General features: G+C 34.5%; 1 protein-coding gene across 2 annotated transcripts in view; it reads right to left on the bottom strand.

The window, feature by feature from the left end:
- Nucleotides 1–4,779: 4,779 nt before the first annotated feature.
- The window catches only part of LOC109599876 (transducin-like enhancer protein 4), a 123,348-nt gene continuing 102,867 nt past the window's right edge, over nucleotides 4,780–25,260 (bottom strand). For both annotated transcript variants that reach the window (XM_049965758.1, XM_049965759.1), the window contains 7 exons: nucleotides 12,878–12,979; nucleotides 8,019–8,361; nucleotides 7,779–7,959; nucleotides 7,474–7,723; nucleotides 7,145–7,412; nucleotides 6,726–7,081; nucleotides 4,780–6,637 (listed from right to left, as the gene is read on the bottom strand). In XM_049965758.1, coding sequence (XP_049821715.1) covers nucleotides 6,530–6,637; nucleotides 6,726–7,081; nucleotides 7,145–7,412; nucleotides 7,474–7,723; nucleotides 7,779–7,959; nucleotides 8,019–8,361; nucleotides 12,878–12,979 — 1,608 coding nt within the window. In that variant the 3' untranslated portion in view covers nucleotides 4,780–6,529. The remainder of the gene's footprint in view (nucleotides 6,638–6,725; nucleotides 7,082–7,144; nucleotides 7,413–7,473; nucleotides 7,724–7,778; nucleotides 7,960–8,018; nucleotides 8,362–12,877; nucleotides 12,980–25,260) is intronic.

The following is a 25,260-nucleotide window of genomic DNA, read 5'->3' as shown; positions in this document are numbered from 1 at the left end:
ATTGTATCCACAAGATGAAGCGCATAAAAACTCATACCGTAAAATAAGATCGTAAACAGTGTGAGAAATGTAATATTGTATGGCTCATTCGCCTTCATTTTTCCTTGAAATAATAACGAGAATCCGATATAAGTCAGATAGACTAGTTCAATCACGATAAACATATGACCTTATAATATAAGTAAACTAATAAACTAACAATAAGATTAAAAATTTAATTTTTATTTAGTTTTCTTTGTTCCCTTGGCGCTGAAGACAGGAAACAATTATTCTTTCACACTTTCTAAATGAAGTGGTTGCTTTTTGGTAACGGAAGACCCTTGAGACGATAAAGCAGGTGTAAATTAGGACGATTCACGTGGTCAAGTATGAATACGATAATCCACGAATAAAAAAACTCACTTACATAATAAACATAGTTTATGGCTTATAATTATCCAGATGTTTTATGTATGTTGGTACAGGCATGCATCTGTTCAAAAATTCGTTGTACGATGGTGTAACATCGTTGACTATATGTTAATTAAGAATGGTATTCAATCAGTTAGTAATCGCTCTATAATACTATCGGTAAATGAATCTAAGTGTTTAATTCAATTGCAAGTGCAATCGATAGAGTTCAAATAGTCCCTGATTTGGAATCCGTTTCTAAACTAGGCCAAAGCTCGTTCCCATTGACGTACTATCACTATAATTTCCACCAAAACGATCCACCTTTCGTGAATGAGCGACCCATTACTTAACTAACAAACGAAACACGAAATATGGCATCACGTGTCCGTTGTCACGGCACTTCCGATACCTTCACATGTAACTTATTTCTATTATCGGTCCGGTCGTAGCACCTGCCCAAGAAAAATGTGCGATTGTCATGTTAATTCTTCCTGGAGCTTTTATGTTGTCGCTTGGGCAAACATCATAAATTATTTTTCTCGGCCACGCTCGAAATGAACCGCAAAAGATTAAAGAGTCAAGACTGTGTTGTATTTTTATAGTTCTAGACTGATTTGGCACTAGCCAGCTAATTTTTCATCTTTTTTATTAATCCTAAGGCTAAATTTAATTTAAATAAATCTTAGTTTAAGAACTTAATTTAATTCGGAAAACAAGTACTAGATAATGTTGGGGATGCATATCTACAGGGAAAGTTAAGCCGTCTAAAAGATTCTAGACAATGAAATAGCTCAAATTTATACACTACGCATATTTGGAAGTGGATAATTTAGTTTCCTAGATTAAATAGATTAAAAATATTTTCAGTGAGTTTTATTTTGATCAATAATATCATTTGAATATTCGCCGCTCTAGACGGACTGTATTTGAAATTTATTTATTTATTTTTTATGTATTTAATAGACATAAAAATAAACAACAACGCATTTCTTGTAAAAATCTCTCCATTTTTATTTTCAAAAACAGTTTTGAGGATTTGTACACATTTTATTCGGTTCAGCTCTATAAAGTGTATAAAAAGTTTCTTATGAAACTATAATTCCAATTTTGGAAGGTGACACGTGGCAATCTGAATCAACAACAAGTATAAGGTCTCACAAAGTGTAATCAGTTGTACTTTTAATTGTTATCGCCAAATTGATGAGACCGATATATGAAATGGTGGTAGTTAACAATGAGATGAAATCGCACATTCTCTGCATCAAGGCTTCATGTAGACGTTAGAATCGTTGTAAGTCTGTGTACTATCAGAAGAAGGTTGCTTGAAGCTGAACTTATCACCAGAAGAAATTTTCGACACCTTCTGTTAAAGTGAGCATCGGGTTGCGAAACATAATCACCACCAATGGACCGTAGTCGAATGGTGTAATTCTCTGTTCACAGTTGAGTCCAGGTATACAATTATATCATCGGTATCATGAGCCAAAAATATGACTCCAATTGTTTCTTTTGGAGGCGGTAACAGTATGGAGTGGTATTTTCTTTAGAGACAAGAACTGAGTGAGTAGCACATATTAAAATGAACAACTATGAACGTTCTGCGATATCATTAACCAATTATTGTTCTATTTACTCTAGAATTTGGACCAGATTTCTCTTTCTTAAATGACTGTACCCGACACCACCGTGCATAACTTATAAATTTGACATTATTCGAATGCAAATACAAAGTAACTCTTCAAGAGGGGACCGACCAAGTACAGATAGTCTATTTTCCTAACTTTAATTAATTTTGATTTATTAATTTCCCAGAAGATTTGGTGATATTAGTTTTATTACAATTCATGCAGAAAATTACATTGTTTATTAAAACTTATTTTAATATATATTTGTTGCAATACAATGCCATTTGTAATTCGGATTTTTGAAATAATTCAAATTATCCACATCAAATGACTCGCAGTGTATAAAGATAGATTAGACTGAAAATAAATAAGATGAACATGTAAAAATATCTTCTGCATTTAAATGTGGTTCACTCAACTAAAAAGGTTACGTAATTTAAAACATTATAATTGTACGCTAAAATAAGAAGTCTAGAGGACTTATCCTCAACTTTCTTGAGTCGTTTTATTTTAAATTCGTTACCTCTTGCATTTTACTAATTTATAAGTTGGAAGTGCATGTTAAGAAAGTTTGTCTGAATTGTGAAACAGCTTGAAGTTTTGAAAATGAGTGAGCAGTGCAAAGTTAGCTGTAGAATGTGATAGAATGGACGTTTTACTCGTGCTTACTGAAGAGAAAATAAAGTGGGAATGTTCTATGAAGGAAGTTAACTGCATTATTAATAATTTGCTCCAGATTTAATCTTATTATGTTCTATTGAATAAAAATGCAGGGTCTAATTTTAAAAATATATATTTGAGTAGATAAATTTATGTTTAGTGATGTACATTTTTAATTTGAAAACGACCGTCTGGTTTTTGATTTGCTAATAAACCCATCATATTTAAATTAACAAATGGATTTCGTATGTCTAGTTTTTGCAATTTCACCCAAAATAAAATTATCTAGGTAATCCAGCGAGGATGGGATCTGCAAATGAGTTTTCATTTTGCGTCATTCCGATGAATATCATATGCATTATTTACAGGCCGTCAGAATGCAAAGCTACTTTGCTGCACATGACACTCAATTTAACAAAATAATAACTCACTAATACTCATCTTAACTGCGTACGAGTTTTGTTTCAGTCAGCTAACCCTGTTTAATTATTAAATTATTTATCTAAACTTTTCGTTCCTGAAAATAAACAATTTTATGCATGGAATGTCAAGAAAGCTTCATAATTTTATCAGCGTTTTAATTGAATTTACTTCCGTCGTTTATTTTCGAGGCCTCCCACACTGCTTATGATGAATTACATTAATATTAAATTTATACCTGTTTTGATTTTAGATGAAGTGTACATAATTATGATTAATTAACTATTAAGTTTCAATGATGATGTTATTACTGTTAATATTCATTGAATAAATTATAGTAGAATTTTGTTTCCAGAGCAAGTGAAAACTTGCGGTATGACATTACGTTGTTACATTATACACAATGCATCATTTCAAGATGATACATAAATATTATCGTCAGCAGACAACAACGAAACGCTAAATTTTCATTAATGACTCCGCGCCGCTTCCACTTTCTGCCCTGGCTGTTTGTCATTGGCAGTTCGAATTGAAATTTCTGCACTGATGCATATGGATTAGAATCTATTCACGCTAATATTTCATCGCACAGTCAGAAACACATGGAACAAACAACCTTGATTCCTCCTCATTTCTAAAATCAATTATTGGCAGCAGTGCCAGCAACTAAGAGATATAATGGCCCGCCGTATTTATGGACGAACACACCCACCGTTTCCAGTTCAACCAAGCCAGAAAACTACTTTTTCGACCGGAAAGTTACCGGCAATTTTTGTTTTCCTCTAAGAAATGAGAACACTGATACTATACGATATTAACGACACTTTTTTCGTGTTATTGACTTAGTTCTGCGAGGATCAGAGGTTAATATCCGTCCTTGTTTTGACCGTAATTGTGGACATTAATTTACACCAAATTTATCTATCAATTATAAACTTCCATGCATAATTTTATTCATTAACTTTTGCATATATTAATTACACAGGCGTTATTATCTATTTTAATTGAGGAAAGTAAATATACGTGTATATTTGTAATTCACATTTGAGTTTGTGATATTGTTTAATTTATTATATTTTTTGTCAAATTTTAATTATACCAATAAAACTCTACTTGTTAATCTTACCTTATAATTTGTAGTTTTAACATGATTCTGGCAATTCAGGAAAGTAAAATTATTAACTTTTAAAGAATTTGATTTTGATGTGTTATTATTTATAGGTGATTTGGTATTTTATTTACAAAATTAAAAATTACACTGCACGCCATTACTAAATTTTCAAATTAATAAATGTGTAGCCATCTATCCGCGTATGATAAAAGCTGTAACCGAAGTATTTCCAACCCTACACATTGTCAAACTCTACATAAAACATTCTCCAACAGATGGCACTGTTACTAAAAATATTTACAATTTCAAATAAACATATCTTATATAATTAAGACCAAATGAAAAATTAAATATATACGTTTACAGAAATATATATTTAATCTTTGACTAAGTTCAAAATATTCCATTCTATTATGATTCATAACTATTTATATTAAACGCTTGTTCTTATTCAAATTTAGGAGCTTAATACAATTATTTTCTCATTTGACCATGTCATTCAACATTTATGTAATTTGTAAATGTAAATTTTGTGGAATAAAAAGGTTTAAAACAAAATAAAGCGAAACATTAAAATGCAAATAACATAAGTTTATTTCACCAATTGCATGATAAAATACATTTTGTTGGGCTATTGTTGTTTTCCATGTCTTTTCAGGTAAATTCAGTTTCTTGGTCTATTGTAAAGAAAATGTTGTCAATAAACGAATGAACACACTTTGGAATGATATCTGCAAGAAGCAAAATTATCCTGCTTGCACAAATCATCAAAACCTATATGCGTATTATACACATAAATAAAAAAGATTTCAAAATGAAGACTTTTTCATATGTGATACGTTTTAAGGATGTTTTGAGTTGTATTAAACTATTACAGCACTTGAATTTATTTTTAGTGTTTGGGTATCAGATATCAAAAAGTTATCAGTTGTGCTTGGAAAAATGAATATCCTGTATTGACATTAATGTTAAATAAAAACAATGATATAAATTTTCAAATATCTACAAATATCTAACATAAATTTTAGATGTTATTATAAATGCTATCTAACTGAACGGAACCACACATATGATATACACAAAAATGCAGTCTACTTCTTCACAGGAGTCAAATTGGCGTCAACAAAATCCTAATAAATGTACAAATTTTAAAATACATTAATCTACTCTAATTTTAACAAATTATTTACTATAATACAAACAACTCTGCCAGCCAATAATCCCTGTGAGGAAATAATATGCACCGGTTTTTTGCACATGCAAAAAATGAGAGCGAATTCGTGTAGGCAACACTGAGATACGTTTTTTATTAAATAATTTTTATTATAGTTACTAGAATTAATTACAAATATATAGGTAATATACATTTGTTGTTTCGTTAATAATAATTTTTTACAGTGGAACACCCCAAGACTGTTTTAAAATATATTATCCGGATTCTTTACTGTCTTGCACATACTAACTCTACTTCTAGCCTAAATGAAGACAATAGAGACAATCCGATTTTACAAACAAACAACAATTCACGTAACATTTGGCTAATTCTAATAAGATATAGTGTAATTATGAACAATGAAATAGAAAGTGTGTGTATCAACATTTGTTAGTATAAGGAATTAATTATTAATACATTATTATTAATTTAAGAGAAAAAAACATGTACTAATAATAAACTATATTTTAAAATATACGGGAGAAAATGTGAAAAGAAAAATTTTTTTTTCAGTAGAATAAAAATGCATTTGTCATGTATAGACACATATTTGTGAGAATGAATTTTAAAAACATCTGTACAATGTCGACGACTAGTAGAAATACAATACAACGTCTTAAAACATCTCTTGAGGTGTGATTTTCTCATCAGAACGACTGCTTATCTCGGCATTTCGAGTCTTGCTTGCTACATATTAAATAACAAATAAAAACAATGTGCAAAATGCATTTATAAGTGATATTTACATAACTGACAGTTGAGAATTTTATTAAAATAAAAAAAATCTTAAGTATTTCCTTGTATTACAATCTATCAACATTTGAGTTAAAATAACAAATTTTGTCTTAAAATAAATCGTAAATATTTACAGTAATTCGTTAAATAATTAAAAAGCATGTCATGGAGATCACTGAATCTAAAGTCTCTAGCATCTCACATCAGATCACTATAACGTAAATTTTCTGTGATAGTCCATTATTTTCTTTCATTTTTAAGCAGTAACCGTTTATTACACATTAATTATCACAATTTCTTTTAATTTATTTATAATCTACACTGAACGTTTTTTGATTACCATGTCCATTTTTAACACCATGACGAGCTGCCTCAATATATTACTTCGTAGACTGTTGCTTTCTTGTCTCCCGAACCCGTCACTATGTATTTATCATCTGCGGAGATGTCACAGCTCAACACACTCGACGACTCTTTCGACTGAAACGGAAACATTACATATTAGTAATGCGTTATTGCGTATAAATTAATTTGCATAAGTCGTTTTAGTCTTGTGATAATTAATTACCTGGAATATGCTGGCCCCGTAGGGCGTTCGCCACGCGTTCAACAAATTATCCTTGCCGGTGGAAACGAACCATTTGCCGCAAGCTGCGAACCTGAGCGAGAGCACGCAACTCTCATGCAGGTGTAGCTGGTACTTGTCCGGCTTGGCAGCGTGCAGCACCTCCACGTTGGAGTTCTCCATACCGACGGCCAGCCACTCGCCCGTCGGACAGTAGCCCAGTGAGAAGATTTGCGAGCTAAAGTCATGTTGCTGTAACTGTCTGCCCTCGCGCAGGTCCCAACTGCGCACAGTATTATCCAATCCGCCGGTCCACAACTTCGTGCCATCCGCCGATATGTCTATGCAAGAAGCACCGTCTAAAAAAGAAAATAAGTAATGAAGATTTATATTTCAAAGAAACAATATTAGATAATATTTACCTGTATGGCCTTGGAATTGTCTCACTAGTGTTTGATTGTGAAGATCCCACACTGCAATGTTGCCATCTGAACAGCAGCTGAAGCACACTTTGGAATCGGGACTGATAGCTAAAGCGTAACATGCTGGGGCGCTTGACGTTAATTCCGCCTTAATGCGGGGCGTCGGACTCGCCAAGTCCCATATCGACAAATTACTCGCTTCTCCGCCTACGATTAACGTCCGTCCATCTGGTAGAAGTTTCACGGATCTGATGTAGTTATCTCTTTGCTACAAATAACAATTATCATTAGAAAGGGCACAAGAAATGGGGAATTTTAAGAAAACTTACCAAGCAATCTAGTTGGGAGACGGGACTCTTGGATCCCGGCTGACTGATATCCCAGACCTTTACACAGCCTTTGCCACCGGTGTAAACGTACTTGGTCGGATTCGAGATGGTCACTGCGCATACCACTTCGCCGTGACTGAGCGTGTTAATCTGCCTCGCGTGCCTTGGTATGCCTGGACCTACGAGGGCATCCGACGGAAAGGGCACCGGTTGCATTTGACCGTCAGCACTCACATGGAATGAATACGCCCTGAAAAAACAATTTTCAATTAATTTAATCTTAGTTAATTGACTGATACACTTACGGTTTTCCACCAGGAATTCCTCCCATTCCGGGAACAACTGGGGCACGCATCTGCGAATGGGGATCGTACCCCATTTGCAGTGGTGGTCTGGGATAATTGTTAAGAGTAGGTGGAAGATTGTTGTGCAATCCTCCGTAAGAACCAGCCGCGGCAGCTACTTGCAGTTCATGTGGTGACGCACCTAAAAATTAATCGAGTGTGAGCGTAAAGTTTTGATAAAGCTTTCGAATTTGTTCTTACCATTTGTAATGGGAATGTAGTTAGGGTATTGTCCAAGCGCTGGAGGTTTCACTACTTGTTTCATGCCGCTGCCTCCAGCTGAAGGTCCAGCTGCTGACGTCGGGGTGACACTTTTGGAAATGGGCGTCGAAGGTTTCTCCGGATCTAGTTTGTTCTTCGTTGAAGGCGTCGACGCATTGCTCGACGTTCCTGATCGCGGACTATGGGGACCCGGATGTTCCTTTTTGGGTATTTTGTCTATTCCATTTTCTCTTGGCGACGTCGTACCGTTGGGCGGTGATACTGGGTCTTCAGAGGCATCGTCCACAACTAAGTCTTGGTCACTTTTTTCACCGTCACTATGCTGTTAACAAACATATGAATTGTTAAAACATTACTTGAATTAAAAAAAAAAAAACATTAACACATAAAATGGTATACAAAAACAGATGTAATTTTTATCAGCCAAATTATTACTTGATGACCTGTCGAAAGAGAATTTGCTAATGAAAATACATAAACGTTCACGAGCCAATTTACGGGGAAACTATAAACCCGTCATATGGCATAGCTTGGGGCGTTAAAAATCATATATTACCACTTTTGGAAATGAAGCAGCTTGGGACAAAAAAAAAATTCAAACCGCCCAATCGACTTTTAATTGTTAATCAGCTGAGCAATAAACGGACTGATGCGAATCAGTTTTCTCGTAAGCAGTAAATCTTAATGGCATTTATGTGTTTTTTTACACCACCGCAATTATGACCGACTATGTTTTTGTCGTTTTGCCCATATCAGTGAAATAATTATGCCAAATACGAGATTAAAGCAGCATTCGTTCGAACGCCGACAGATAAACAAGAAGTCGTCAAGTTTGCGAGATATCGGCTTTAAAGCACAACCATTGTGGATTTTTTGTTCGCGCCATATTTTACTCTTTACTGCCAATAAAACAATTCTTTAATTTAATGTCCGATTTTATTAGTGTTTATATAAGCGATCTATGTTTTTATTGCCGTTAATGGTTTTTCGAGTTGCGTTCGCTGTTGTTTCCACTGCCATTTTAATTTACGTTTTTTCGTTTCAATTTCGAATCCTGCAACATATTTTATTTAAATGATCCGAAATTTGCATGAACATTAAAATGTTGCAGTACAGATGTTTAAATAACGTGTAATTTTCAATAATGGCGAATGCTCGTAATACTGAGCCGTTTCTAAAAGGTAACAAACCCACGGAGAATTTTGTATTCAACTCGTCGCTTCTATTATCGTCTTACGTTCTGTATTGTAGTCGACGGCGAAACAAATTTATAGGATTCCAAGAACCAATGTGAAATGGTATTAATACTTGTTTCCAAAGGCAGTAACTGGTTTTTGAAAAAAGTGAATCGCACACATGGTCGAAATGATCTATGTTACATCGGTAAATTCGTTTCAAAACATCCATTTGTAATCCGAACTAGATAATTTAACTTGTAACAATGGTTGACACATTGTATACGTTTTATATTACTTAATAACGTAAGAAATAAATTGTACTTTGTTTGAAATCTCAGCGTCGGTTTGTTTAGGGCAGTGTACAAATCCCTGATGTAGTTCCGTGAAAAATCCGGGTGACAAAGTCCGGGCAAATTAATAGCGAGCCGCGAGCTGTAAAAAGTTTAACAACGTTAAGCGTGACGGGTCGTAACCAGGCACGATTCCATCTCACATCTAATCACGTCCCTAAATACTAGTTAAGTCGCGCTTTATCCGCGCCAAGGCTGTAAGAATTCCAGACACTTTACGGCGCAAACTTAGCAAACTTAATTGTTATTGGTCACCGCTTGAATAGGCACGCTAACGTTTTTAATTTGGAATCCGTAAAAACCGCACATAAACGAGGTTTAATTGTTCTAGAAACTAGATGATTTTATGCCAACGTTTTCTTTCCTTTCATTAAGAATAATTTTAAATTATGTTAAAAACAAATCCCCGCTTAGGAGGTTAAATTGTATTTCTCGTTCTAAATTATATTCACTCGAAATTCTACTTTTCATTCAGTAGTTCAAAAAATTACTAACTAATTAGAAAAAATATACCATACTATTTCTCTTAGTATGGTCAGAAAATTACGATTTCATTCAATAGTTCTACTATTTTATTCAATTTCTTTGAAAACTGCAGATCAATTAATAAAATTCTACTACTCCATTGATTATTTGGTAAAATTGTATTATACAAGTAGTTTACTAAAACAATTAATTAGTAAAATTATTTTTAATTAAGTAGATCAGAAACGACCATCATTCTTAGAATTATACTGTAAATTTCTTGAAAATATGGGTAGCATCAGCAGAGAAAACAATTTAAAAATAAGTGTGTACAAGTGTGCATCCGTATTTATTGTTCTTTGAAGGACTTCCCGCTTTATCCGATGCGACGAGTACTGTGTAACACCACCTAAAGCAACAGCAGTTTCTGCGTTTGATATACTCTTGTAAATATATTTTTATGTTATTATTTAACAAAAAATATAAAATAATTATGTCTCCCAATTTGTGTTTTGTTGCCTTCTTAATGAATGAATAGATTTCTCATTGAAATTATCTGATTATTCCTAAGAATTGTCCCTAATCAATTAGTGGAATTCTACTTATTAAGCCGTAAAACAAGGCTGATTCATCAGTTGCACTGTCTCCCAGTGATTCAGATTTAGAGTGCTTGTCTGCGAATGTTCTTATTGAGGTTGCTTTATGCAAAGTGCGGGGCGTTAATAAACGGGTCCGGACGGGCAAAAAAGCGCACTTTGCAGAAAACTGGTTCGATTTATAAGTGTGGCGTGATATCAAGATATCAAAGGGACACCGTAACGGCCCATTATATGGTAAATAGGGGCTAGTTGTCGCGGATTTAAGTAACCTACGCACGTTAGACCGCAGGCGGGAGGTCGCCGGCGAACAAGCCTTTATCTCGCAATCGCAAATCAGTTGCATGTTTCGACCGTGTCTTGTCCGTGTACGTGTGCATTTTAGATATATTACGCGGCTGTATGCGAGTATTTCATTTTTATTACGGCACAAACACATACGCTGCGGTTTGCATGGGCGACGCTCGCCTTATTTATGGGCCGGATGGAAAAAACGACGGTGCGGCGAAGGTTGCGTTGCACTCACCATTTTTAATTGAACGATCCTCAATCGAAGTGCACATTATAAATTTACTGCAAAAAATATCGTGTCACACGCGATTAAAGTTTCCAGCATAGAAAGAAGATCATTCTCATTCACAAGAACACAGGGAAATTGCTTCTTGCAACAAAACAATGGTGACGTGTTGAGGTGAAACCACTCACCCGTTCGTGCACACGGCGCAAAGGGAAAAGCATTGATACAAAGTAAATATCCGCCGTAAAATGTGCATAAACCGCAGCGGTGCATCTTCAGAATGAAAACGACTGGAAGGAGGGAACAGATGAAGCAGGGCGATAAACATTGAAATGTTCGGGCTGAAATTTGGGTCATGCAGTTTAGCGTCGTCGAGTGCGCGGGGGGTGGGAGAGTGTGGCGGGCGTCGGGGGATGTCAGTGCACTTTCTTGGAAATACTTGTTAGGGAGCGATGCCGTCGCCTCTCCAGCCAGAGAGACATTTTACATTATAATAAAACATTCTGCTGCAGTAACTGCTGCCTGTTTATTGCGCATTTACGGCTCAAGCTGTGAACACCGCCGCGGCGACTGCCAGAACATAAAAATATAAAGCCTCGCTTTAAATTTGCTAGATTCTAAATAAAAAGCCATTATATTGACACCGAACCGTGCTTAAAACTGGCATAAAACTGTTGGGCTATTACGATACCGATTTCTATACGTGACGTTAATGGTTTATTGGGAATTCAGTGGCGGATATATCACTAGGGGCTCACTAGTGTTGTTCTTCGATAGAGGACTTAAATAAACCTTTTTATTTTTATCATTCAATTACCTTCTCGCCAGTCGTGTAATTAAAGATAACCCGTATCTAAATTGTCTTTAATAAACTTAAGTGCTTTCTTTTAATGACATTACGAAGATACTTTTAAATTTATGTTTACAAGATTCTATTGTTAAAAATATATATTTATAAATGCCACTTGAATGATGAACTACGTAGCTCTATGATAAGTACCTCACCTTGACAAAAATTTTTTTCTGTAATTTTTTTTTTAACATAATCATCTTTCAATTCAATACAATTAATTCAATGTTTTTCTCTCTTTTATTCTCCTTTTAAAAAATACGATTGAACCAAGAAGTATTTATTTCTGTAATGACCTCATCATTAGAACCAATTTTTCATATTTAGAAAGAGAAAATAATGGTAATGTCCTAAATCAGGTGGTGGTGGATACTAAAGTAATTATATATATACATACACATACAGTCTCAGTAATTTCATCGAGTTTTTTATCAATAGTTTATCACGATTGGATTTTTTCAATTAATTCAAAAATGGCAACCCCTTGATTTTACTCAAAAATATTTATAGGAAACACGGTTGAATTTTGCTTTCAATATTTTATGGTTATTAATGAAGTAAAGTGCATTTTGTTAAATTGACATTTGTTTTATTTTTCATTCATGCTTATAAAAATTATATTTAATTTAAATGGCTGCCAATTATAAATTAAACTACCTGGAAACATGACAGTATTTTTGTGAAATGTTATATTTACGATAAATGTAACTTTTTAACAATAGCTGCATCATCTGCATCTGGTATAGGTTATGTACTTATCATACTGCCCTCGTACTACTAGAAAATGCACATGCATAATCACAAATTAGTAAACGTTAACAACAAGTAAATACTTCACCTGTCGGTTAGTTTGTTAAAAATACTACGTACTTTAATACTTACGTGACCGAGGTCTTTTTCTTCTTTTTTCGGCTTTTTCAGCTCGGGCTCTTGCGGCGTCCTCGGCCTGTACTTCTCCCTTTCAGCCGGCGATATCGAGTTTCTCTGCAAAGAAAAGCGACCCATTAGAAAAACACACTCTCATCACATAATAATTCAAACTAACAGCGCCGAGACCGCGCTAAGACGCATTAAGAATATTGTATCTCTCACGAAACAATTACAGAGCGAGGGTTTGTTCGCCGTGGCCGCAAGTACGTGAGATCGGGTAAGTGTGAATGTTTCATGAAACTTTTAATTAAGAAAGACAAGTTAAACCCACTTAGCTGACGGCGCAACCCCGTAATCCACTAAGTGGTCGAAACAATCAGTTTAGAGGCGGCGTTGGGTCAGTCTGCGGGACCGGAGGTCGGGGGTGGAAATCTCCCTCGCCCCTCTACAACGACCGCCCGCAATCCACTTGTGAAACATTCCTTTGTTCGATGACGAAATAATCCCGAAACACTAACGATTATTAAAAGAAGGAGCTAATCAGGAAATGCATTTCAAGTTAGTTTCTGTTAACGGTTATCGTCTGCCCACCGTGCGAAATGCGAAGGTTACGTTAATTAAGGACTCTTCATTCGTGCCCCGTCCATTAAAAGCCATTGTTGCTGGTTGTTGTTGGTATTGTCAGATTAATGACGGTTGTAACTACTCGTCTGGTTGACCGACCGCATTAAGCAATTTGCTGACATGATACCGAATGGTCCGCGAACGCTCCCCAAGATTACATCGTGTGTTAACACCTGACGAGGGTTAATCACCCATCAAATTACGTCGCGTTCCGCATACAATTATTTTTGCACTTGCGGCCACAGTCGTCGCGCCATTCAATTGAACAACGTGCGACAAGAAATTAGATTGAGTGGCGGCAGATAAAATTTACAGTCGCGAAAATCCGTGAACCGAGAGAACAAATGCATTAATAAAAGTTGGGCAAATCAGTGAAGTGGAGGCGGAAAACTTTATTGCCGCGCCGGTACAATGGGCCCCATTCAAATGCGGGACACATATAATAACCGGGACTTTATTGTTTGTACAGCCGTACCGGTCCTCTTTCTCCTGAGAAAATAAATTCGCCACAAATCTCTGGCCTTAGAGCGTTTCGAGGGTCGACCCTTATCCCTTTTTTTTACCCCGCCGCTCACTCCTTTCTCGCCACCCGCTTTTTTTTGCGCTCCCTCGCATTATCACGGCGTACGGCGGTCGAAACAACTGCTATTTTATTTACGGAAAAGCGTAGGTCCCCGCCACCCGGACCGGACAGAATGTCAAATGAGCTCAACCGTGCTCTAACGTTTAGTTCACGAATTTCGCTGCAATATAAAGTGGGATTTTTATGGCCCTTTGTTTTAGTGGCGTTTAGAATAAATTTTATGGATTTCATGCGGCGCAATAAAATATCGCGCTCGGCTAAAAATTCAAACTCGGGTACTTCAATTATGCAACCTGGAAACTGGTACGAAATAACTTACTGGCCCCGATAACATCAAACACATTTATTTATATAATTTATTGTTTATTACACTTTTATTTCCATTAAAATTTAATAATTGAGTGTTTGTATTGTATTGTATTAGACTGTGCAGTGCAGTAATTGCAATGTATCATCATCAAATGTCGCTGTTTATACATGTTATTTCAAATATGCCAAATATTCGCGTTCGGTTCATATTTATTAATTATTGCAGCAATGGCGTACATTCGCACTGACAAAATTAATTTTGAAATGTAAAGTAATAATAAATAAAATTGTTCATGAGGACAGTCGAGTCTCAATATGTTGTATTAATTTTGTCATAAATAACAATATTGCAGTATGCAAATATTGTCCGCTAATTAATTTCCAATGCACCAAAAATTATTACGAGTTTAATACTAATAGGTTATTAATTTCGTTTTGTTGATATACGTTAATTTAGTTTAAAATAGACACATATTAAATTAAATTTATAATTAAACTGGTACTTATTTATGATGTGTTAGCTAATTACCGGCATACATTGAACTAATGGACATCAGTTGCATTAATTAATATTTATTTAATATTGCTTGTTGTTGTGATTGCGTTGACTGCTGTTTAGAAATATAAATGTATAACAACAAAAACTTTGTAATTTATTAACTTTAATTCGAATGTGTTTAAAGTTTTTTTCTTAAATTGAAGAATTATTTCTACGTTTAATAAAACAAAATTAATTTAAAAAATTAATTATTCAAATATGAATGATATACTAGAAAACTAATTTTAGGAACGATTTAAGGCAAATCCTATGAAGTATTCCAAATTTTAAAAAATGGTGGATGCGCACCAGTACCAAAATTTAAATTATAAAAATATTAATTATCTTAAATTTTCAACTAATTCCAGGCTTTCAACTCTCATAACAGCTCATGTTTTTCCGACCTTGATCCTTGAACGTTTTTGTAACCTAATAAATAATCTATCGACTAAAAATCTGAAATGTGAGGTATTCAAGTTATTTGTTATTAGAAAACTCAGAATGACGAAAATGGTTGAAATTCATCAACAATTTAGAAACTTTTCAGGAGTTTCCAGTTTTTTACAGTATTTAAATATGTAAAAAAATTGAGCATTCAATTTAAATATTAAATTTTTCTTATTATTATAACATTTTCATTTTTTATCCAATCTTGATTTACTAAAGCTTTACATTTTTATAACCTAATAATCTATCAATTAAAAATTTGAAATGTGAAATTGTTAATAATTGAAATTGCTGGAATGGCATCAACACTCAAAATTTAAAAACTTTATCTTACACTTTTTGTGAGTTTGAGATTCTTTACATATTAGATTAATTCTTATTTCTAATACCTAATAATAATTCTGATTTTTCCCACTTTGATCCACTAAGTCTTGAAATTTTTGCAACCTAATAGTTAAATTTAAAAATTAGTTTTTTCTTCTTCCTATTATAACATTTTCATCTTTTATCCGATCTTGATTTACCAGACTGAACATTTTTATAAATATATATACAATTAAAAATTTGTAAGATGTAAAATATGAAAACATATGTTGTGGAAAAATATTAAAATAACTAAAATAACTGGAATTCAAGAACACTTTATCCCACACTTTTCAGGAGTTTGAGGCTTTTTATATATTTAAATGTGTATAAAATTTAAAAAATTGAATATTAAATTTAAATAATTAATTTTTTTTCTTTTTATTGCCTAATCATAATTTCTGTTTATCCCACTTTCATCTACTAAATCTTGAAATAATGGTTTATAGATTAAAAATCTCAAATTGGAGATAGGGAAACTTTTTGTTGTTAGAAAAAATGACTGCAATTTATCAAAAATTGCATACAATTTTTAAGGATACGTCACTGAACCAGATTTAGTTTGCCACAAAGAAAAATAGCATGTAATGAAGTACATTTATTGATAAAACACCCCAAAAATGTAAAAAAAAGTTTCTATTTTATCACATGTTACAAAAATATGTAATGAAGTTTATTTATTCATAGTTACATGAATAAAGAAAATAAACTTGTAAGTATACACGTTTAAAATTGACACACTAAAGTCAATTAAACTCGGGCCGTCGATTTGAAATCGGGGAAAGCAGCGTGGAAAATTGACGTGGTGCTCGAAAACGATGTGTATAATACGGCGGCGGTGGAAACGTCGACAGCGTAATGCGGTGGAGTATTGCGCTGATGGTATGACGATTTGGACAAATAACCATTGAACTGGAGGAGATGGGGTGCCGGGACCCGACCTCAATGCATACAAATTTTCCCGACCATATAAATTGAGGTTATGCGCGAAACTCATGCCCGCATACTATGATCCATGTAACGGCACTTCGTGCAATTGCCAGTTTTATTGCCGATGTCATTGCGAATTTAACACTCCTGACGTTTTACTATCCGGCCGCCGTTCGCCGGCTGGCCCCCGCATTTTACTACCGCCATCGCCACCGACGTGTTCCGATGCTAACGATCAATATTATACATTCGTCATTTTAAACTGACATAGGTAGATAACTCATTTATTAACCGCCTTTCCTACATCCCCCGAAAACGTTTTACGGCCGCCGATCCGACACGTCCATAAATCTCATTGACGTTTATGCGGCCCTTCTTGGTTTAATCAATTTTGGCCTGTTAAAAAGTGTTAAATGTGGTCGGATGGCGACAAATAGATAGTTGCTTTTCAGATTAAAATTTGACGTTTATACGAGAATACAATTAATATTGAGGTTTGTTGTTGTTGTTGTTGTTGTGTATTTAGGTAAAAGTAATTGATACAATTTATACCCACAAACACAAAATTAAAATTAAATGGACCGTAATATTTTTACGATTGACGTAAAAATTAAAAGGCCCGCAAAACACATAAAACAACTCTAAACTGTTTTACGGCGAACTACCCGCACGCCACGACAGGTAGTCCTTTACGGCGATGTGAACCACGATAAAACGACGATATTTATATTTGTTTTATTTCCATGTACAAGATTCAGATGTTCTGGTGACAAAGTACGTATTTCGGTTCCAGTCCACGGACGAACTCCCCGGAGAAAATAAAAAAAATAACGGATCGTCGGGATCGTGGGCGGTGCGTCACATTCGGCTCAATTGCCCGGAACACCTCCGGCTGTATCGCGAGCTTTTTTCGAAAGGATTGAATGCGAGTAATGTATCGTGTCTAATTCGTTCTAAATAGGGCGGGAAAAAATCCGTAAAAAATGTTCACGATATATCTCATACGTTGCGGAAAAATTAGTGCAAAAACATTGAACATTAAATTCATATATAGGGTGTCCTTTAATTAGAGAGACAACGCCTATACTATACATGAAGAGAACAAATTAGGACGAAGTTGACAATTTTTTTATTAGTTATTATATTATTTATATTAGCTTTATAATAAATTAATGATAAATTTTAGTAGTAAATTCACTTGTATTCCTTGTACCAAATTTCAAATAGCTTCATTTAACTTTTCTGTGAAAAATCATCCCAACATGTTGCCTCGAATCCAAAATAAAACCGTCAGTGTAATTTAAGAACACCCAGTATTTATTACGCCATTACTATTACAAAAAGTCAGTTTAGTAGATTTATTGATTTATAATTTTTTAACCCGCATGAAACATCGACCAACAGGAAAATTAATTGAGTTTGAAAACAGTTGGGAGTGGAAACGCGTTTAAAAATTGAATGATGCATTCAGTATCTGTTGTTGCAAAACAAGAAGTTTCTTTCGGTGTACGTGCCTTGTAAACATCTCGGTGAAATTGCCGACCAGTCCGCTTGCACAGAGCCCAAACACATAAAAACGTCCCCCCAGATAATCAATTTACAGGTGAATCAATAAAAACAGATAGCCGTGGCAGGCGAAACGTTGTCCGCAGCCCCGGATGCAACTACATCTCTCCGTGTTCGTCGTGCAGGAGGAAAAGAGTATCGGTAATGCAGGCTAAACACATAATTTACAACCGACAGACGGTTTTTGTATTCGATGCGGTACACGGCAATATATCTCCGGGCATTTGCGAACGGGAACAAGATACAGGTGACAGCTGAATGTTCGCAAAGCCGCTAAAAAGCGGTGATACCCTTAAGGGAGGGTGTAAAAGTTCGTGTAACGCCCGGAGTGCTAAGCGGATCTCCAGACGGCAGTCTTTGAAGCGTACTGATGGCATTAAAGTTGTAGTAACTTTAACCACATCGCAAGTAAATGTGTCTTTACTTTCTGTTTGTTTATCGTGCACCGCTCGAATGTCTTCGCTCCTCTAATGATACTCGTCTACTTTTCGAAACGCTGCTTCCGATTTTCCACAAGAATACGATTCAATACCGGATTTTCTTTGTTCAGGAATACATAAATGAATGTAATTTGTACATGAATCCGAAAGTGGTCTCGTTATTGAAACCACGACTCAATTTAAAGGAACGTAACATGCCGGGTGTATTTGATTAAAGCGAAAAAAGGTCGAAAATTGTGGGCGTCTATGTGCAAATCTCCCCTCCGATACAATAATAATAGATCAATTTCGACGGCTGTCAAAACTTGGCAGAACACGTGAAGGCGAGAGGGTCGACGAAATGCAAAAGATTTCACAATAGATTAGGGGCGAGTCGCTTAACAAGCGACGCCGTCGGTGGCCTGAATTTGGCAGAAGAATGTACCTTTTTTCTGGGACGCTAAATTGATTAGGGGATGAAAAGCGTTCCTGCAATTTTTCAAAGATGACTCGATTACTTTTAGACGGCGCTTTGAATTGGCGCCATTCATTCTAATTTAGTACACGGGAACTTAAATTAAGAGGGAGTTCAAATTGGCATTAAGATAAATTAGATCCGTCCACGGCCCCGCAGATCGGATCCACTCGTTCGCGTCCCCCAATCTATGGCAATTCCAATTAATAAATCCGACCTAGACATTGTCTTTTTAAAAAATAAACAACGAGGTTGGGTGATACGTATAATATATTATGTGAACATTGTTAATTTGTAAGAGTTTAAAAGAGATTTTAGTAGTTAAAAATTTAAAATATTATTTTTAAATTATTAATACATTATTTTTAAAGAAAATAACAAATAACGGGGTTACCAGAAATGTATATAATATGACATCCTGACATATATGTGATGTGTTATTTATAAAAAATAAATATCAAAATTGTTGATTTATAAGAGTTTTTTGAGATTTTATTTAATTTTAATTTTTTAAATTATTTTTAAACCGTTGTTTAGTGAAGTTCTTTTTTATATAGGTACTTATAGTTATCTAAGTTATTTATTTATTAATGTACATAATTTCTTCTGCTTTTTATAATATTTTTTCCTAATTGAAATGTTTTGATATTTTCAATAAGCATATAATATTTATAATATTCTGTTACAATTTATATTGATGAATTAAGTATTTATTTATATACTCTACTATACTGAACACTACTCTAATATTTCGAATATTTCCCAAAGGGTTTTTATATTGCTATCTGAGGTATTTTTATGAACATCATTTAAACACTCTAAACACTGAAAAAATTAGATATGTATAAAATGTAAATATATTTACAAACCCTCTTTTAATTTTTATAAATAAATAAAAATGTATTGTATTATACTTCTATTTATTAAAAAATATATAATTTTTCTAAAACAATGAATATTCCGTATTTATTTTTTTCATTTCATTATTTCAATGAATTTTGATACAAAATAGGGGTTAGCAAATATATCAGCAAATACTATATATAATATATTGTGATATTTGTATAATAATCATTATCAAAATTGGGAATAAAACCAATGTTAACAGAATAAATATATAGATAGACTTTTTAATAAAAGAAACAATAAATTTTAATATTTAATGTTATATTAAATTATTATTACATAAATTGTGTCTTGAAATTAAAAAATAACAGTTCAAAATCGAAAAATCCGCTATTTTGATATTTTGAATAAGTATCATGATATTTACTACCAATTGATATTTAATTTTTATAAATAAAAAAATATATATTATTATTTTTGATACTCATGATGTTCATTTACATAATTTAAAAATGTACTTATTAAAAATAAGAATTTTTCCAAATATAATTCAGTATATCTGATATAAATATCAGGAAAATATCAGATATTTTTAATAAGTATAAAGAAATTAAGTTGATATACTAGCTTCAAAATCTAGTAATTATTTTTGTAGTGAGACATAAAAATGTAAAACGTTATCAAGAAATCTTGTGCTAATACTGTTACTTACAACGGCGGTCGCAATAAATTTCGCAATATGTCGGAGACGCCGTATTTATCCATCGAGGAAACACTAAAACTAAAAGGAGATAACGTAAAGTAGTTCCATTCGAGTAAAATAAGATTTTCGACTCGGCATCATTATTTCTAGGTTTGGCAATATTCCTAAACGCTCGTACAATCGCAGCGAGAGCGCAGTAAGAATTGTAGTTGGCCACTCGCCAACCAGATAGCATAAAATAAAATTGTTCCCCTGCTGATAGCGGAGCCGATACAAAAACACTGCGCTACATTATTTATAAACTTCAATAAAGGTCGTCTCTTTATGCTCTCCAGATTTTTGTTCATATTTCAAATAGCTGTACCATTCGGATTCGGTGTGCATGTGTGCGTGCGCTCGATGGAGAGCGGGAGAGTGCCTTGTAAAAGTTTTATATTAAAGTTTAATGATTCGTACGGAGCAGATTGAAAATAACGTGATATATTATTCAGCTCTTTATTTAGCATTGCGCTTATTCGCATACATGACGGTATTACAATTTTTCAAATTGGATTTTAATGAAATACGTTAGTCTTTCAACGTTCCTGAAATATATTCAAACTGCAATTTTGTTGTAAAAGTACAACTTATATGTGTTTGGTTCGTCTGAAAATTTATTTGAAAATAAACTATTAAGTTAAGTAATGACTGTTCAAATATAAATTTAAAATTATTTTAAATTTATGTTTACTTTAATTTAAGCCGGATTAAATTTAAAAGTTTAAATGTTTTTGAACTAGTAAAAGGTAAATTTATAATCGTTTTGTTGAACTCTTTTCTTAATACACACTTTTTAGTTACCATATATATATATATATTTATGATAAAATTATAATGATCTAAATATACGTTCTGAGTTATAGAATATTTATTTTATATTATAACATATCAGTTTATGGGAAATGGAAATATCAAAACCTTTAATATTTTGGAATATTATTAATGGTTACTGATAAGGTACTTTTTTGTTAATGTGTGTGCCACGAACTTAACTAATATCAACTAATATTGTTGGTAATGTAGATGTTATTTCATTTGTGAAAATTTGTGTAGTTTCCAATTTAAAATAAAGAAGTTAATTCAAAATATTTTAAGAAAATAGACGGATATCAAACATCATGTTATAGTAGTCCAAATTTTAGATTGACGTGTCTTTGAATCATTCTGAATATAGTATTCTTTTTGTAAAAAATATTTTATTTTGTTACATTGTTCAACAGTCACTCAATTTTTAACGGCAACCCCATAGTAAAACACTAATTCCCGAAATATACGTCCTACCCTCCACTTAGTAAGTTATAAAATATGTATGGCATTTTTTTGGGTAAGAAATGCACTTATAACAATGAAGCTAATGTCCCATGCGTCGCCGACGCGGAAAGTGTAGCACATAGTAAAATTATGAACATTGTATGCGTCTAAGTGCTCATAAAACAGAACTAACAGATTTATATGCAAACAACACAATTTGAGGAAAAATACGAAATAATGCTCGCATTTTTAGATAACCGTGCCGGGGAGTTTTATGTGCCCGACATTAAATGCAAAGATGTACGTATAAAGTGGAGAGTGTGCATCTTCGACGTGGAACCATAAAGAATGACGCTTCCAGCTTTTCGCTGTTTATGACTGGTGGTATCTTTATCTATTAAACATTTTCGCTTGAGCAAAGCACAATGCTCCGCGTTGTTTTCACTTTGCTTTTTTTGCGAGTTAACATGTTTGTCTGCCACCGCGTTACCCACTCGCTACTTTATGTGGTCGGAACCGGCGGATGTATTCAAAGTGGAAAAGGCTTTTGTCCAATTTGAACACCTAAATTATGGGTTGCACCTAGTCGTTTTTGTGCTGTAAAGAACGAAAAGAACCACCACCAACAGATAATTAATTAGAAATTTTAATAGAAAGGTAACACCGTTCTGTATGAAGATTGAAAACAAATTGCCAAGTATTCCATTAAGCCCCCCATAAAGTAGGGAGTAAAAAAGCCAAATCCAAAGAAACAAAAATCCCGTTTCATCCGCTTAAATTTATCATTTTCCCAATGATCCCGATGTAAAGGTGGAAAAAAGCGCGGTCTGGTAAAAAACAATTCCGTTTGCAAAACGAGCGGTGCGAATCTCTGCTTATCCACCCTCGACGAACCGGATTAAAATCGCACCTTTTTATCATCACTAGTTGTGTAATATTTTTTCATTCTCCTGTCTGTATCTAATCCATTTAGTCTCCCCAACCAGTCTTCCTTCGGGCTGTCAGCCCGGCTTAATGCCCCGCTTTATTTTCGCCCCGGCATCCGCCCCCACCGTCCCTTTTAGCCGTCACGCAGCAACCCGCTAAATAAAAAACGAGAACCTTACCCTTCTTCTTTTACGATTTTCCTCTTTTACGCGTTCGCGTCGCCGTCCCCCTGGCCGCCCCGCATACTATTTTCATTTGGGAAATTGAGAGCGCCGAGAGAGATTTCTACTATGCATGGAAATTTCGGATTTTTTACGCGCATCGGAATCGAAAGCGGGATCCTCGAATGGATTTGTTAAACAGCGTGCAGCACTCCTCACGTGCTGATGGATTAAGTCTCGGCGCCTTTTTGAATTCTTAATGCTGGTTGAATCAAGTGCCACCCCTAACCCAAAAACTCCAATACTAATAAGTGAACTCGTCAATAATATCCTCATTTTGACAGACCGGCATATTGAATTATCCCCCCGGAGCGATTATAATGTAACTGTTATGGCCTCATAATGGACAATATGTTGTTTAATGGCACAGCTTGTGCCCTTCCAACAACTAATAATATTCCTGCATGACATTGATCAACATGGTGCTGGTGTAGTTTGTCGGGAACGCTTGTAACACCGGCGAATTGCCCCGTGTTTTTGCGGTTTTGTTACGCCTCATCACCGCGCCCGGATTGTTGCAATAAAAAACAGATATGTTTTATGCAAATTGTTCAATAGACAGGACGCTGTTTTTTATGGTTCGCTGTTTTGCCGTTTAACAAAACTTTGACACCGATGAATTATTAACAACATTAAAACTCACTCATCGAAATGTAAATTATTACATTAACCAACTTCACTAAAGCTTCCATAGTAAAAAGTTTAACTTACACAGAATGTCGAATTTATACTTCAATTTCAATATCTATTGAATGATTAAAAATAATTTTCTAAAAGTTTAAACGTATTTGTACAGAAAGTTGTTGTTGAATTTGTACTAAATGACTTAATTTAGAAAAAACGTTTGATGGGAAAAATATATAAAGGGCGGAACGGTTTTCCCGTCGTACGAAATCCCAATTAGACGGGCGCATTAAGCAAGTTTAATTGACAGCGACACTCTAAGTCAATATTAATTATTCAATGATCCCAAATTGAAAACTGATTTCACTCAGCCAGGGTTCTGTTTATGTGGTACAACCGATCTCTTAATCTCTCCCAATTACTCCACTGCGGGCTTAATTCGTCTTCCCCAAGTCCCCCCCAGCACCGTCGCCGCCACAGCCGCCCCTCGTCCGCCTCGATTTCCCTCCCATTTGTCACCCTGGGGAGTGAACGGCTTCCATAAAATCCTTAATTAAAATTGTCTAATCGCACTGGCGAACTTTTTGTACTGGTAAAACGTAGAACGACAGATATAAAGCAACTTTGCGTGGGAAGATTGATCGGATATTGGCTACATCCGGGACACGAAGACGGATAACACATTAAATACTAATATTTTTTACAGAACAAATCAATTAATTGTTGAGATTGTTGAAAGTCCTTAGAAATACCAAGAAATCGAAATATTTAATCTATTGGAATGTTTATAAAATAACACACCGTTTAAATATAAATGCAGTTCCCTTCAGACTTTAAATTTTAAAGTGCAGCCAAAGTTCAAAAGTAAGACAACGGCGGAGGTGGTAAAAATCCAGCCGGTATACGGGGGGAGAAAGGGTGGAATCGGGTGATATGTTTGTTGAAGACGGCAAGTGGCGGCCGCAGACGCGGAGAGGCAGGCAAAGAGGGCGAGCACAATTTACCCACTTACAAGTTGGAATTATAGTGGAAGTGCGACTCCTTTCATAAATTACACAATTACACGGGCGTGGGGGTGTGAACATCTCGAATGGGGCCGCGACGACACCCTCGAGGTGCAATTACACTGGGAGGGCTCCAACGAAACGCGATTCCCCATCGCTTCCGGCGCACAGTGCTCAAATCACGAACAGTAATCTCCCAACATTCGTTTCATCTGAGGATTTGATTTACACCCAATATTAAAAATCCGATTTATATTTTCGATATCTGAAGTTATATAAATCTCGACATTTTTAAGTGGTATGAAAGGGGTGAATTTATTTCCGCACCTTTTTTTTTTGTTTATTTTTTATTAGGTGTATAGGGTGTTACAAATTTCTTGATTTTTATCCGATAAATAGATAATACTGCCCAGAAATATATATTTTTAACTTTTATTAAAGTATTTTTGTGTTTTTGACCATTGTTGAAATATATACGAAATCTGACTGATATAAATAAATAAATAAAATAAATTTAACAAAATTT

Source organism: Aethina tumida, chromosome 3 (genome assembly GCF_024364675.1).
Source record: "Aethina tumida isolate Nest 87 chromosome 3, icAetTumi1.1, whole genome shotgun sequence".
Lineage (NCBI taxonomy): Eukaryota > Metazoa > Arthropoda > Insecta > Coleoptera > Nitidulidae > Aethina > Aethina tumida.
Note: the sequence above shows the minus strand (reverse complement) of the source record. Positions and strands in the feature narration are given on the sequence as shown.